At 34.5% G+C, this 12172-nt stretch overlaps 1 protein-coding gene across 1 annotated transcript in view; it reads left to right on the top strand.

Annotated features, from left to right (window-relative positions):
- The window catches only part of LOC141539591 (kinesin-like protein KIF28), a 60196-nt gene that overhangs the window by 19755 nt on the left and 28269 nt on the right, over positions 1 to 12172 (top strand). The window contains exons 6-8 of the mRNA XM_074262582.1: positions 2285 to 2439; positions 3783 to 3894; positions 8725 to 8792. Of these exons, the coding sequence (XP_074118683.1) occupies positions 2285 to 2439; positions 3783 to 3894; positions 8725 to 8792 (335 nt within the window). The remainder of the gene's footprint in view (positions 1 to 2284; positions 2440 to 3782; positions 3895 to 8724; positions 8793 to 12172) is intronic.

Here is a 12172-nt window from a genome sequence, read left to right as displayed (position 1 = left end):
ACTCACTTCCAGTTGATCAATGATGGACAGAAACAAATACACCCAGAGAAGGAACACTGGGAAGTGAATGTAAATTGTTAGCTCTACTGTCTATCTACCCAGGTTACTTATACCTTCGGAACCTAATACTTAATGTGCAACAAGAAAATGGTATTTACACACATATATTGTATCTAGGTTATATTGTAACACATGTAAAATGTATGGGATTGCCTGTCATCGGGGGGAGGGACTGGAGGGAGGGGGGATAATTTGGAAAAATAAATACAAGGGATAATATAAAAAAAATTACTCATGCATATATACTGTGAAAAAAATTCTAAATAATAAAATATAATGTTTCAAAAAAAAAAGAAAAAGGAGTCTGCATAGACAGAGGGCACGAGTATGAGTCTATTATATTGGGGTAATATATTGTTCTTTTGATCTCAATTTATCTTCTATTGCTTTTTTTTTAGATTGATATTTGGGACAAGGATGTGAGGTCTTCTCTCTAAAACAGGAGTCCTTAACCTTTGTTGTGTCATAGATACCTTTGGCAATTTTAGTGAAAAAAGTCTATATAGTCCACAGATCCCAGATTAAGAATTCCATCCCCACGGGACGTAATGACAAAAAAGCTACATATTATATTGGAGAAATGAGAGACAGATTTGGCAGCATTTTCTGCCTACTTGTAGCTTAATCTGGACATTTAGGAAGAGTTCTCTATTCATGTAATCCTATTTGCCAAAAATTTACTGGAAAAAACCAGTATAATCTGATATATTCTTGGGAAATGGATTTGGAAAAATCAGTTTCCCTTTTTATAATATTTTAAAGTTAATAAAATACTATTGTGAGTATGTGGGCATGTTACACAATACTGATTCTCATGTTCAAATGAAGAAACAGAAATATTAAAGTGTGGTGATATGGAAAGGTCTAAGATCCCCTTTCATGGATGTGGGTTTAATTCTTGGCTCAGACAATAACTTACTTAGCCTCACTTTACCTGTTTCATCATCTGCAAAAGAATATAATAATGCTTCACTTTCTATCTCACAGGTTAGTTATGTGTAGAAAACTTAATAGACCTTAAAGTGATATTCAAACATGATCTGCTCTCATTATAGTAACCAAGAGACTAAACAGTTAAAAGGTAGACCTAAAAGGTCCAAAAGCTAGCTCAAGCCCTGGGATAAAGAGTCTGAAACTTTGGTGGCTTAAAGGTGTTTTGAGAATTGTTCTGTTCTCTCCCCATCCCCTCCCTTTTTTGATAGGGAGAATAGCAGCATTCTAGATTGTCCTGGTCAGAAAAGAAGGAAAAACTATTACTAAAAGTTAGTGTCAGACAGGGGACACCGATTGCAAAATGTGCTCACTATGGTAAGGGATGGGGCTGCTAGGTGGCGCAGTGGATAGAACACCAGCCTTGAATTCAGGAGGGACCCGAGTTCAAATGTGGTCTCAGACACTTAACACTTCCTAGCTCTGTGACCCTGGACAAGTCACTTAACCCCAGCCTCAGAAAAACAAAACAAAACAACCAAAAAAATATTTGGTAAGGGATTAGGGAGGGGTGGGAAAAAGAGAATGAATGGAGAGGGATTGAATGGAATGATGCCTGTGTTCCATGTGTGGAGAGGAGGTCTGAAACCTTGTATGACTTTGTAGACGTTGAACTGACTTGTCCTTTTCTTCTGACTAATCTCACAAGGGACATAAAAATGTTTTAGATCTCTCTTGTCACTCTTCAACCCATAAAATGATTTTAAATCATGGGCCCTTAATCTTATTTTTTGGCAATCTAATAAAACCGATGGACCTCCAATCAGACCAAAGTTTTTAAATATATAAAATTTAAAAACCACATAATTACAAAAGAAACCAATTATATTGACACACAGTTTACAAAAAACATCAGTATGCAGTACTGAGGTTAAGAACTCCCGTGAGGGAGGCTATGCCTCATTTGTGGGTTTAAAAGCTGATGTGAAGCTTAGAAAGGCTAATCAGAACTTCCAGTCTTAAAACCCAATTTTTTTCCCCATTAAATGTTATAGAGTGTTCCAGAGTGAAAAGCATTTATCATTTTGCTTTCTTCTTTGCTTTTCATTTTTAATTATCTCTATTATATTATTCAAGGTATTTGTACACGCAGTAACAATTTCCCTTTCTTCTTACAGATCTAAGATTTAATTGGAAGCAATATTTTTAATCATCTGCTTTTGTAGAAGGATTGATTGATAGTTCATGGTTTTTTATAATTTTAAAGTAATGGATACTTTATTTTCTTAAACAGGTTTTTCTTGATGGAGATCTCACCAAGCAATCCATTATTAATTTGGTGGATTTAGCAGGTAGCGAAAGGCAAAAATCCTCTGGATCTGAAAGAGACAGATTGAGAGAAGGATCACGTATTAACTTAAGTTTAACCACGTTGGGCAATGTCATCAGGTAATGTAATCAAGAAGGAATCATCTTTCCGATATTTGTAAGATAAATTTTAGATGATATTAAAATTGGCTTTTTCCCTTAAGACTTTTAAAATCCATTTACTTTGAACATTAGGATTCGGTAATATAAAAAATGTGAACAGATTCTACAAAATATGCAAATTAAGTCTGCTGTTTTAGGAAAACAACTTAAAAATTGGCTTTTCAGACTTTAGATTTGTGGTGGTGCTTATTTTTGAGAACCAAGCAGTCAATAAGCACTCTATTAAACCTTTACTCTGTGCTTGGCACAGTGCTAAGAGTTGCAAATGCAAAGAAAGGTAAAAATCTTTTATGGCCTTCAAGGAGCTCACATGGAGGGAGGACAGGGATAGAAAAGGGAGCTGGGATGTAGTAAGAGATGACATGCAAACAATTAATACATACAAGAAGTATACAAAATAAATGGATGGTAATTTCAGAGGATAGTGAGATGGGAGAGATAGGAACAGAAAAAAAGCCTTTTATAAAAGGAGTAACTTGAACTGAATTTTAGAGGAATCCAGAAGAATCCAGAGGTAAAGGTGAGGAAAATAGAGGTTGGGATGGGAATCCAGAAGATGTAATGGCACAGAGTCAATGCAACCAGAAGATCAATGAAACTGAATCATAGAATATATGAAAAGGAATATAGATTATTTGGGCCAATCTTATGTGTTAGAGGTTGGCATTAGCAATGTTGTTAACAGATGATGGGCTTTTCTTCATTTTTTTTGTTTTTAATAATACAAATTTTATTAATGTTTTTCTATACACGATGAAAATTCATACATGCTATTCTGAACAGAGAACTGTCAATGTGAAGAAGGGCTATGAGGCTTTAATGGAACTTTAGAAATTAATGGAATATATAAAAATGTAGGGAAATAAGATTCAGCTCTTCCCATTTCATTGGTCATTGGTTTGTTCAGCTATCACTCAGCATCAGGCCCACCCCCATCAGCTCTTTAGCTTGTGCTGGAAGATTTGATATTGATCTACAGTTTCTTCAACCAGTGACAGGAAATCTAGGAATACTATGTTCATAATGATCTCCCATATTTGATTCAACTCAAGTTCCCAGGTAGCAGAGAGGCATCCCTTATTTAACATACATAAATAAAAATTTTAAAAAGACTTTTTTTTTAAGAGAGGAAAGAAAAAATTCTGCAGAACCAACAACTAAACAAAAGAATCTGGTGACAACAATGCATCTTAAATCATTTTCTTGTATTTTTCTCCCCAGGGCAGATGGTAGTTATATGTTATCTTGTTATATCACAGAGCTATTTTGTTTTGTCCTGTTGTATGTTCTTTTTATTGTAGTGCTCTTGCAGATGTTGCCATGGGAAAGAGAGTTCTGCACATCCCTTACAGAGATTCTGTTCTGACCAGACTCCTCCAGTCAGCTCTGGGTGGAAACAGTAAGACTCTTATGGTAAAATAATATATTGGCTGAACTATTTTGTATTGTACTATCTTTCTCACAGCGGCTATATGTGCAATGAAAACAACAGGCTATCATCTTTAATAACAAAGGCCCTTAAGTTGTAGAACAAATGTTTCATTTTGTCTCACTTGAAGGGTCATTTCCCGTTATCCATTATCTGGATGCCAAAAATGGGCCATTTACATGAGATAGGATGCACAGACCAAATACTGCTTAAAGTGGGCTGTCCCAGCATGTACCTTGGCACTGTTATCCATTTGTCAAACACCCATTCTAAATCAGTATACTTGAATATATTATTTCAATCCCAAAATGCTAGGTTCTAGGAATAGAAAAACAAAATTGGAACAATCATTTCCGTTCAATAAGGTTACATTCCAATTATATAAAAAGATGTTGCCCTTATCCTCACATAATGTATTGCCATAGATGTGAAAAGATAAGGAAGTTGAGGCCTCAATCTCTTTAGATCTCTTACCAAATGCAGAGAGTGCTTATCTATTGATGTGGTCAGGAGAAAAAGGTAGATCACTGAGACTTAATTATTTGCCCTTTTCCCAAATCACAAGATTTTTAAAAAAAGAAAAGAAAAAAGAAAGTTGATTATCATTTCATCTGCTTTGAATGGTTTTCACTCTAAGACTAAATCTTTTATTCATTTTAAGGTTATCATTTCTTAACAGTTTTAAAATTATTTGAAATTGATGTTTTTGTGTTCTAAAATAATGATCATTCAGTTTAAGTTTTTTAAATTCATTTATCTTGAATGCATAAGACAAAGTATATTTTATTAATGAGGAGCATAGAACACTTCTACCATAAACAAAATTTAATTTAAATGTGGGCCTTTTATTTTTCAAGTAGAAAAATTTCCTAGTCTAAGATATTTTGCTCAATGTGTCAATCTCTGTTCTATTATTATTGACTATGCAGTTTGGACTTACAATTTTTTCTATTAATTTTATTAAGATCTATGAAATTTTAAGTGGAAACTTCTCTGACTCCCACTACCCTGGCCCATTCCAGTAGTGCAGAGGAAGTAACCCTGAAATATAGAAGACTATGCTAATAGAGTATAACCTATGGTAGGTCTTAGCAAGCTGAAAAAACTTTAAATATAAGCCCAGAGACAGAGTGTGTCTAAGTTTGGAAGTCTCACTACTAAGACATTGGCCAGTAAATTTTTCTTTAGCAAAGTTAACTCAGGAAACCTTTATAATCTGCATCAGTGTAAAGGGAGTGTGGATAATATGTACACTGCTGAAATTTCTGATCTTCCAACATAGATTTTTTTAAATTGTTTATAACTCTAAATTGATATTTCATTATGTTAAGAATTGCAAGCCATTTTTTTGATGCAGTTGTGTTTTTTCAGTGTGAGTAGTCATGCCAGTAGAACATATCTCAGGCCACTCATGGCTGCCCATTCTATGATACTCTTGTCTATCTTCCTGTCGATCTCTCTAGGAAATAGAGCCCAGTGTGCTGAGAACCTTCCTTTTATTCTCTTCATCTTCATAAATACCAAAAGAGTACCTGACAATCCATTGGTGTTCCTTCAAACTTACCATGTGACCAGCCTTAATTTTTCCCTTTCAATTAGTCAATAAAATGTAAGTGCCTGCTATATTCCTGAGACTGTGCTGAGTTCTGGGGCTGAAAAGATAACAATCAAATAGTCCCTGCCCAGAAAAAGCTTATATTTTATTAGGTGAAACATGTCCACATACACATTTATTCAAAGCAAATTCAAGATAATTTGAACTGGGGAGATACTCTTGAATTCGATAGGATGGGGAAAGGCCTGATGAAAGAAGATTACACATAAGCTGAGTTTTTAAGGAAAGTAGAGTTTCTCAGAGGCAGTGATAAAGAAAGAGGGGGAGAGAGAATTCCATATGGGGACAACAGAATGTGTAAAAGAACAGAGGCTTGAGATGGAAAATCATATATGAAGAATGGCAGAAGGCCAGTTTGAACAAATCATCAAAAATATGAAAAGAGAGTCACATATGTAATAAACTGGAAAGGAAGACTGGGGCCAGGCAGTGAGAGATTTAAATACAAACAGGAGTTTTGTATTTTATTCTAAATGTAATGAGTTTATTAAGGAGGAGAATGATGTGGTCAGATATCACTTTGGTGGTTCTGCTGAGGATGGAGTATAGAGAGGAGAGGTTTGAAGTAGGTAGACTAAGTAGTACTGTTGCTCTTTTTTAAAAAAAATCAATAGTAGTTTATTTTTCCAATTACACATAAAAATAGTTTTCAACATTCACCTCTGTAAGAATTTAAGTTACAGATTTTTTTCTCCTTCCCTTTCTTACCGCCTCCCTGCCCAAGAGAGCAAACAATGTGATATATGTTATATATGTACAATCATTAAAAATACATTTTCATATTAGTCATGCTGTGAAAGAAAAATCAGAGCAAAGGGGAAAAACCACAAGAAAAAAAGCAACCATAAAAAATGGTGAAAATGTATGCTTTCATCTGCATTCATTCTCCATAGTTCTCTCTCTGGATGCAGATGACATTTTCCATTTCAAGTCTATTGGAATTGTCTTGTACATTGCTGAGAAGAGCTAAGTCTATCACAGGCAATCATCACATGAATCTTGCTGTTCCTGGTTCTCCTCACTTCACTTAGCATCAGTTCATATAAGTTTTTCCAAGCTTTTCTGAAATCAGCCTGCTCATCATTTCTTATAGGACAATAATCCATTATAATCATATGCCAAAACTTATTTAACCATGCTCCAACTGATGGGCGTCCACTCAATTGCCAATTTCTTGCCACCACAAAAAGAACCACTACAAACATTTTTGCACATGTGGAAGACTCTTGCCCTTGATTTAGTGCAGATGAGAGGTAATGAAAATATGACCTAGGGCAGTGGCTATGTGAGTGAAGAGGATGATGTAAGAGTTCTTGTGATAATAGATGCCCATTGAGTCCATTCACAAATTATGTTTAGAGGTGAGGTAGTGAGGATGCCTTGATGAAAGGTCATGCCTTCAACAGAAATAGGGAAGTTCAAAGAAAAGGGAGGTCAGAAAAGATCTAAAGGGATTGCAGAAGGGGAAAAGATAATGAGTTTTGTTTTGATGTTTGAGTTGAATTTGAGGATTTATGGTAGTGCTTTTTGAATTTCTGTAGGGTAGTTATGCAGAAAAAGTATTAACCTTGATCTCTTCATCTCCAGAAGACAAAAACATGAAACAATGGGTAGAGTTTCAGAGGAATGAGTTTAGGTTTATATAAAGATTTTCTCATAGTGATCTTTTCTGAAGTGAAATGGTTTGCTTTAGAATGTATTCAATGTTTCTTCACTGGAGATCTTGAAGCAAGATTGGATGATCATTTTAAATGTTAGAAATGTATGTAGTAGAGGGGATTCTTGACTATGAACAAGATTTGTAGAAGGGATTCTTCATCATGAACACCTTAAATTTAATTCCTTTCCATCTTTGATATTTGTAATTTTACTCCTTACTTTCTCCCTTGCTCCATATCTAATTTGCTGCCAAATCCTGTCCATCCTATCTTTATAACTCCTAGACACATCTCTGACACTGTTACAAGCTTTCATCCTCACATAATTGGACATTTGCAATAGCCTGCTGGTTGCTCACTCTACCTCAAGTCTCTCCCACTACAGTCCATCTTCTATTCAGTTATCAAATTGATATTTCTAAAGCTTAGTTCTGATCATGTCACTCAACCATCCCCCATTCATTAAACTTTAAGAACTCCCTATTATTTCTAGGATCAAATAGAAAATCTTGTTTGGCATTCAAATGTCTTTGAGTCCTGGTCCCTTTCTGCCTTGTCAGTCTTTTTATACCTTATACTGTCGTCACCAGCCCAGCCAAATTTTGTGATAGTGGCACTGGCCTTCATGCTCTCCCTCATTTCTCGACTCCAGGCATTTTTACTGGCTGTTGCCTGTACCTGGAAATCTCTTTCTTCATTTCCACTTCCTGCTTCCCCTTGGCTTCCATCAAATTTCAGCTAAAATCTCACCTTCTACAGGAAGCCTTTTTGCAAAGTCATCCTTGATATTAGTGCCTTTCCATTGTTGATTATATCCAATTTATCTTGTATATATGTTATTTGTTCACAGTCATTTTCATGTTTTCTCTCTGAAGGAGAATGAATTCACCATGAGCTTCTTGAGAGCAAAGTTTTTTTGCCTCTTTGTAGCCTCAATGCTTAACACTTTGGCTGGCACATAATAAGTGATTAATAAATGTTTAGTAACTAATTGACTTAATATTACTACAACTTATAGCTAGTATATATATACTATACATATGTAGAACATTTCAAGTTTTGCAAAGTGCTTTACAAATATTACCTCATTTTATCCTCACATAGCTCTATATTATTCTTCCCATTTTATTTCTGAGGAATCTGAGGCAGATAGAAATTAAGTGATTCACATAGTTGGGAAGTATCTGAGGCTGGATATGAATTCAGATTTCTCTGACTCTAGATCCAATGTTCCAGCCACACTGAGTCATCTATTGAATGAATGATTCTGTGATGAAAGTCATAATTATGTATAATATGGTAATTGTTTGTATCCCAATAGAAATACACAGAATTAGGTATGGTAAGTGGCCGAGCTAAAATTTGAACCTAGGTTCTCTTAACTCCAAATCTTGCCCTCCTTCTGCAATAACATTACCTCTCAGCCTCTAAAATTTTATATTCAGTTCTTATTCAGATCTCTTTCAGTCTATTGTAGCTGGCACAAGAACTCTTTGTAAAACTAAAAGATGGAATTAAAAATTTGGTGAATGTCTTTACAGATTGCTGCTATAAGTCCTGCTGACATCTGTTATGAAGAAACTTTGTCAACTTTAAGATATGCTGAAAGGTAATTGTATAAATATTTATTACCTTTAGTGATTCCAGATTTTAAAATCAAACAGGTTCATATAATATCACAACTCCTGAGTTAACTTTTTCTTAGGGTAAAAGGGAGAAGTAGAGCTGAGAAAAAGAAACAAGGATAGAGGTGATGGCAGTCAGAGTTGTGGAAATTCCCTTTTGATTGGCGCATGTCCTTGGTGAAAGAATTCACAAATCCAAAGAGTTTTAGGTGGCAAAAATGGAAGTTTATTATTGGATGAGAAGTCAGCTTTGCTAGAAAAACTGACTTCTTCAGTGGCAAAGTCCTATTAGGGAAATGGAGGTTGGCACTGAGAAGAGAATGGAAATAAGAGATCAGAAACCTATTTTATAAGTAAATCTTAGTTGAGGGCTGGGAGCAGTTTGAGCTAATTAACAAAGCTTTCCCAATTGAAATTACTTTGAAGGCTTTTTCAGCCTGAATTTGAATGGAGATCCAGCTATCACTGGAGGTGATTTTCCTTAGAAATGGCGCAGTCTGAGAAGCTCTCTCTCAGACTCCAGGGAGCTAAGAGGACAGGAATCAAAGAGGACAGAATTTCAGTGTTAATTTTACAAATCAAAAAAGAACATCGTTTCACACCTGCATTAGAAGGAAATATAGGACCAATCATTCTTTCATTATAGCTTGAGGGCCTCCATTTGGAAAGAGAAACATACTAAATTCTTTGAGAGTTACATAATGTTAAAAGTATTTTGTAAGAAACAGTTAATTCAGGAGCTGGTCTTTCACCAATAACATGACAGTACTATTCCTCTGGAATACCAGAGAATGGTAGTGCTGGGAAAGAGATGAATTGTTATTGAGTCTTGCAGGAGTGAGTGGTGTCAACCATTCTATGGAAAAGTTGGATAGAGCTGTCTGCTATCTAGGCGTGATAAATTGTTAAAACTAGAACTTGTTATTAATTTACTCTGTGGAAATACTGGCCTCCTTCCATCTTTGGTCTAACCCAATTATCCTCTGGAAGTCATGAAAATATTTTATCTCTAATCCTTCCTGTTACCATAAACCATATCTTAGGATATTTCAGAAACTATTGATTACTATAACATATTCTGTGGCAATCTTTAAAATTGTTATTTCAACAAAACAACTTTTACCAGGCCTTGAAAGTATCATGATTTGATCCAGTTGATCAGGATTAGCAGCAGGCGACTCATTTATCATTAGAACTACATGACTCGATACCTAAACCAGGTAGGATGAAAATAGAAAAATAAAATTATAGACTAATCTCCCTAATGAACATTGATGCAAAAATCTTAAATAAAATTTTAGCAAAAAGATTATAGAAAATCATCCACAGGATAATACACCATAACCAAGTAGGATTTATATTAGGAATGTAGGGCTGGTTCAATATTTTAAGAAAACTATTAACATAATTGACTATATCAGTAACCAAATTAACAAAAACCATATGATCATCTCAATAGATGCAGAAAAAGCATTTGATAAAATCCAATACCCATTCATATTAAAAATACTAAAGAGTATAAGAATAAATGGACTTTTCCTTAAAATAGTCAGTAGCATCTATTTAAAATGGGGATAAACTGGAACCATTCCCAATAAAATCAGGAATGAAACAAGGTTGCCCACCATTACTATTCAGTGTTGTGTTAGAAATGCTAGCTTTGGCAATAAGAGATGAAAAAGAGATTAAAGGAATTAGAATAGGTAATGAGGAAACCAAATTATCACACTTTGCAGATGATATGATGCTATGCTTAGAGAACCCCAGAGATTCTACTAAAAAGCTATTAGAAATAATCCATAACTTTAGCAAAGTTGCAGGATACAAAATAAATCCACATAAATTCTCAGCATTTCTATACGTCACTAACACAATCCAACAACAAGAGATACAAAGTGAAATTCCATTTAAAATAACTGTCGATAGGATAAAATATTTTGGAATTTATCTGTGAAGGGAAAATCAGGAACTATATGAGCAAAATTACAAAACACTTTCCACACAAATAAAGTCAGATCTAAACAATTGTGAAAATATTAAGTGCTCTTGGATAGGTTGAATGAATATGATAAAGATGACTATACTACCTAAACTAATCTATTTATTTAGTGCTATACCAATCAGATGCCCAAGAAACTATTTTAAATGACCTAGAAAAAATAACAACAAAATTCATTTTGAAGAACAAAAGGTCAAGAATTTCAAGGGAACTAATTGAAAAAAAAATCAAATAAAAGTGGCCTAGCTGTACCAGATCTAAAACTATATTATTTTTTTTTCTAAAACTATATTATAAAGCAGTGGTCATCAAAACCATTTGGTATTGGCTAAGAAATAGACTAGTTGATCAATGGAATAGGTTAGATTAATAGGACAAAATAGTCGATAACTATAGCAATGTAGTGTTTGACAAACCCAAAGATCCCAACTTTTGGGATAAGATTGCACTATTTAACAAAAACTGCTGGGAAAATTGGAAATTAGTATGACAGAAACTAGGTATTTACCCACATTTAACATTGAACACTAAGATAAAATCAAAATGGATTCATGGTCTAAGAATAAAGAATGAGATTATAAATAAATTAGAAGAATATGGGATAGTTTACCTCTCAGACCTGTGGAGGAGGAAGGAATTTGTGACCAAATAAGAGCTAGAGATCATTATTGATCACAAAATAGAAAATTTTGATTTATCAAGTTAAAAAGCTTTTGTACAACAAAATTAATGCAGACAAGATTAGAAGGGAAGCAATAAACTGGGAAAACATCTTTACAGTTAAAGGTTCTGATAAATGCCTCATTTCCAAAACATATAGAGAATTGATTCAAATTTATAAGGAATCAAGCCATTCTCCAATTGATAAATGGTCAAAAGATATGAACAGACAATTTTCAGATGATGAAATTGAAACTATTTCTACCCATATGAAAGAGTTTTCCAAATCATTATTGATCAGAGAAATGCAAATAAGACAACTCTGAGATACCACTACACACCTGTCAGATTGGCTAAGATGACAGGAACAAATAATGACGAATGTTGAAGGGGATGTGGGAAAACTGCCACACTGATGTATTATTGGTTGAGTTGTGAATGGATCCAACCATTCTGGAGAGCAATTTGGAACTATACTTAAAAAGTTATCAAACTGTGGATACCCTTTGATCCAGCAGCGTTACTACTGGGCTTAAATTCCAAAGAGATCTTAAAGGAGGGGAAAGGGGCCTATATGTGCCAAAATGTTTGTGGCAGCTCTTTTTGTAGTGGCTAGAAACTGGAAAATGAATGGATGCCCATCAATTGGAGAATGGCTAAGTCAATTGTGGTATATGAATGTTATGGAATATTATTGCTCTGTAA

Source organism: Sminthopsis crassicaudata, chromosome 4 (assembly GCF_048593235.1).
Source record: "Sminthopsis crassicaudata isolate SCR6 chromosome 4, ASM4859323v1, whole genome shotgun sequence".
Lineage (NCBI taxonomy): Eukaryota > Metazoa > Chordata > Mammalia > Dasyuromorphia > Dasyuridae > Sminthopsis > Sminthopsis crassicaudata.
The sequence above is the reverse complement of the archived record's forward strand: the minus strand, read 5'-3'. Positions and strand labels throughout refer to the sequence as shown.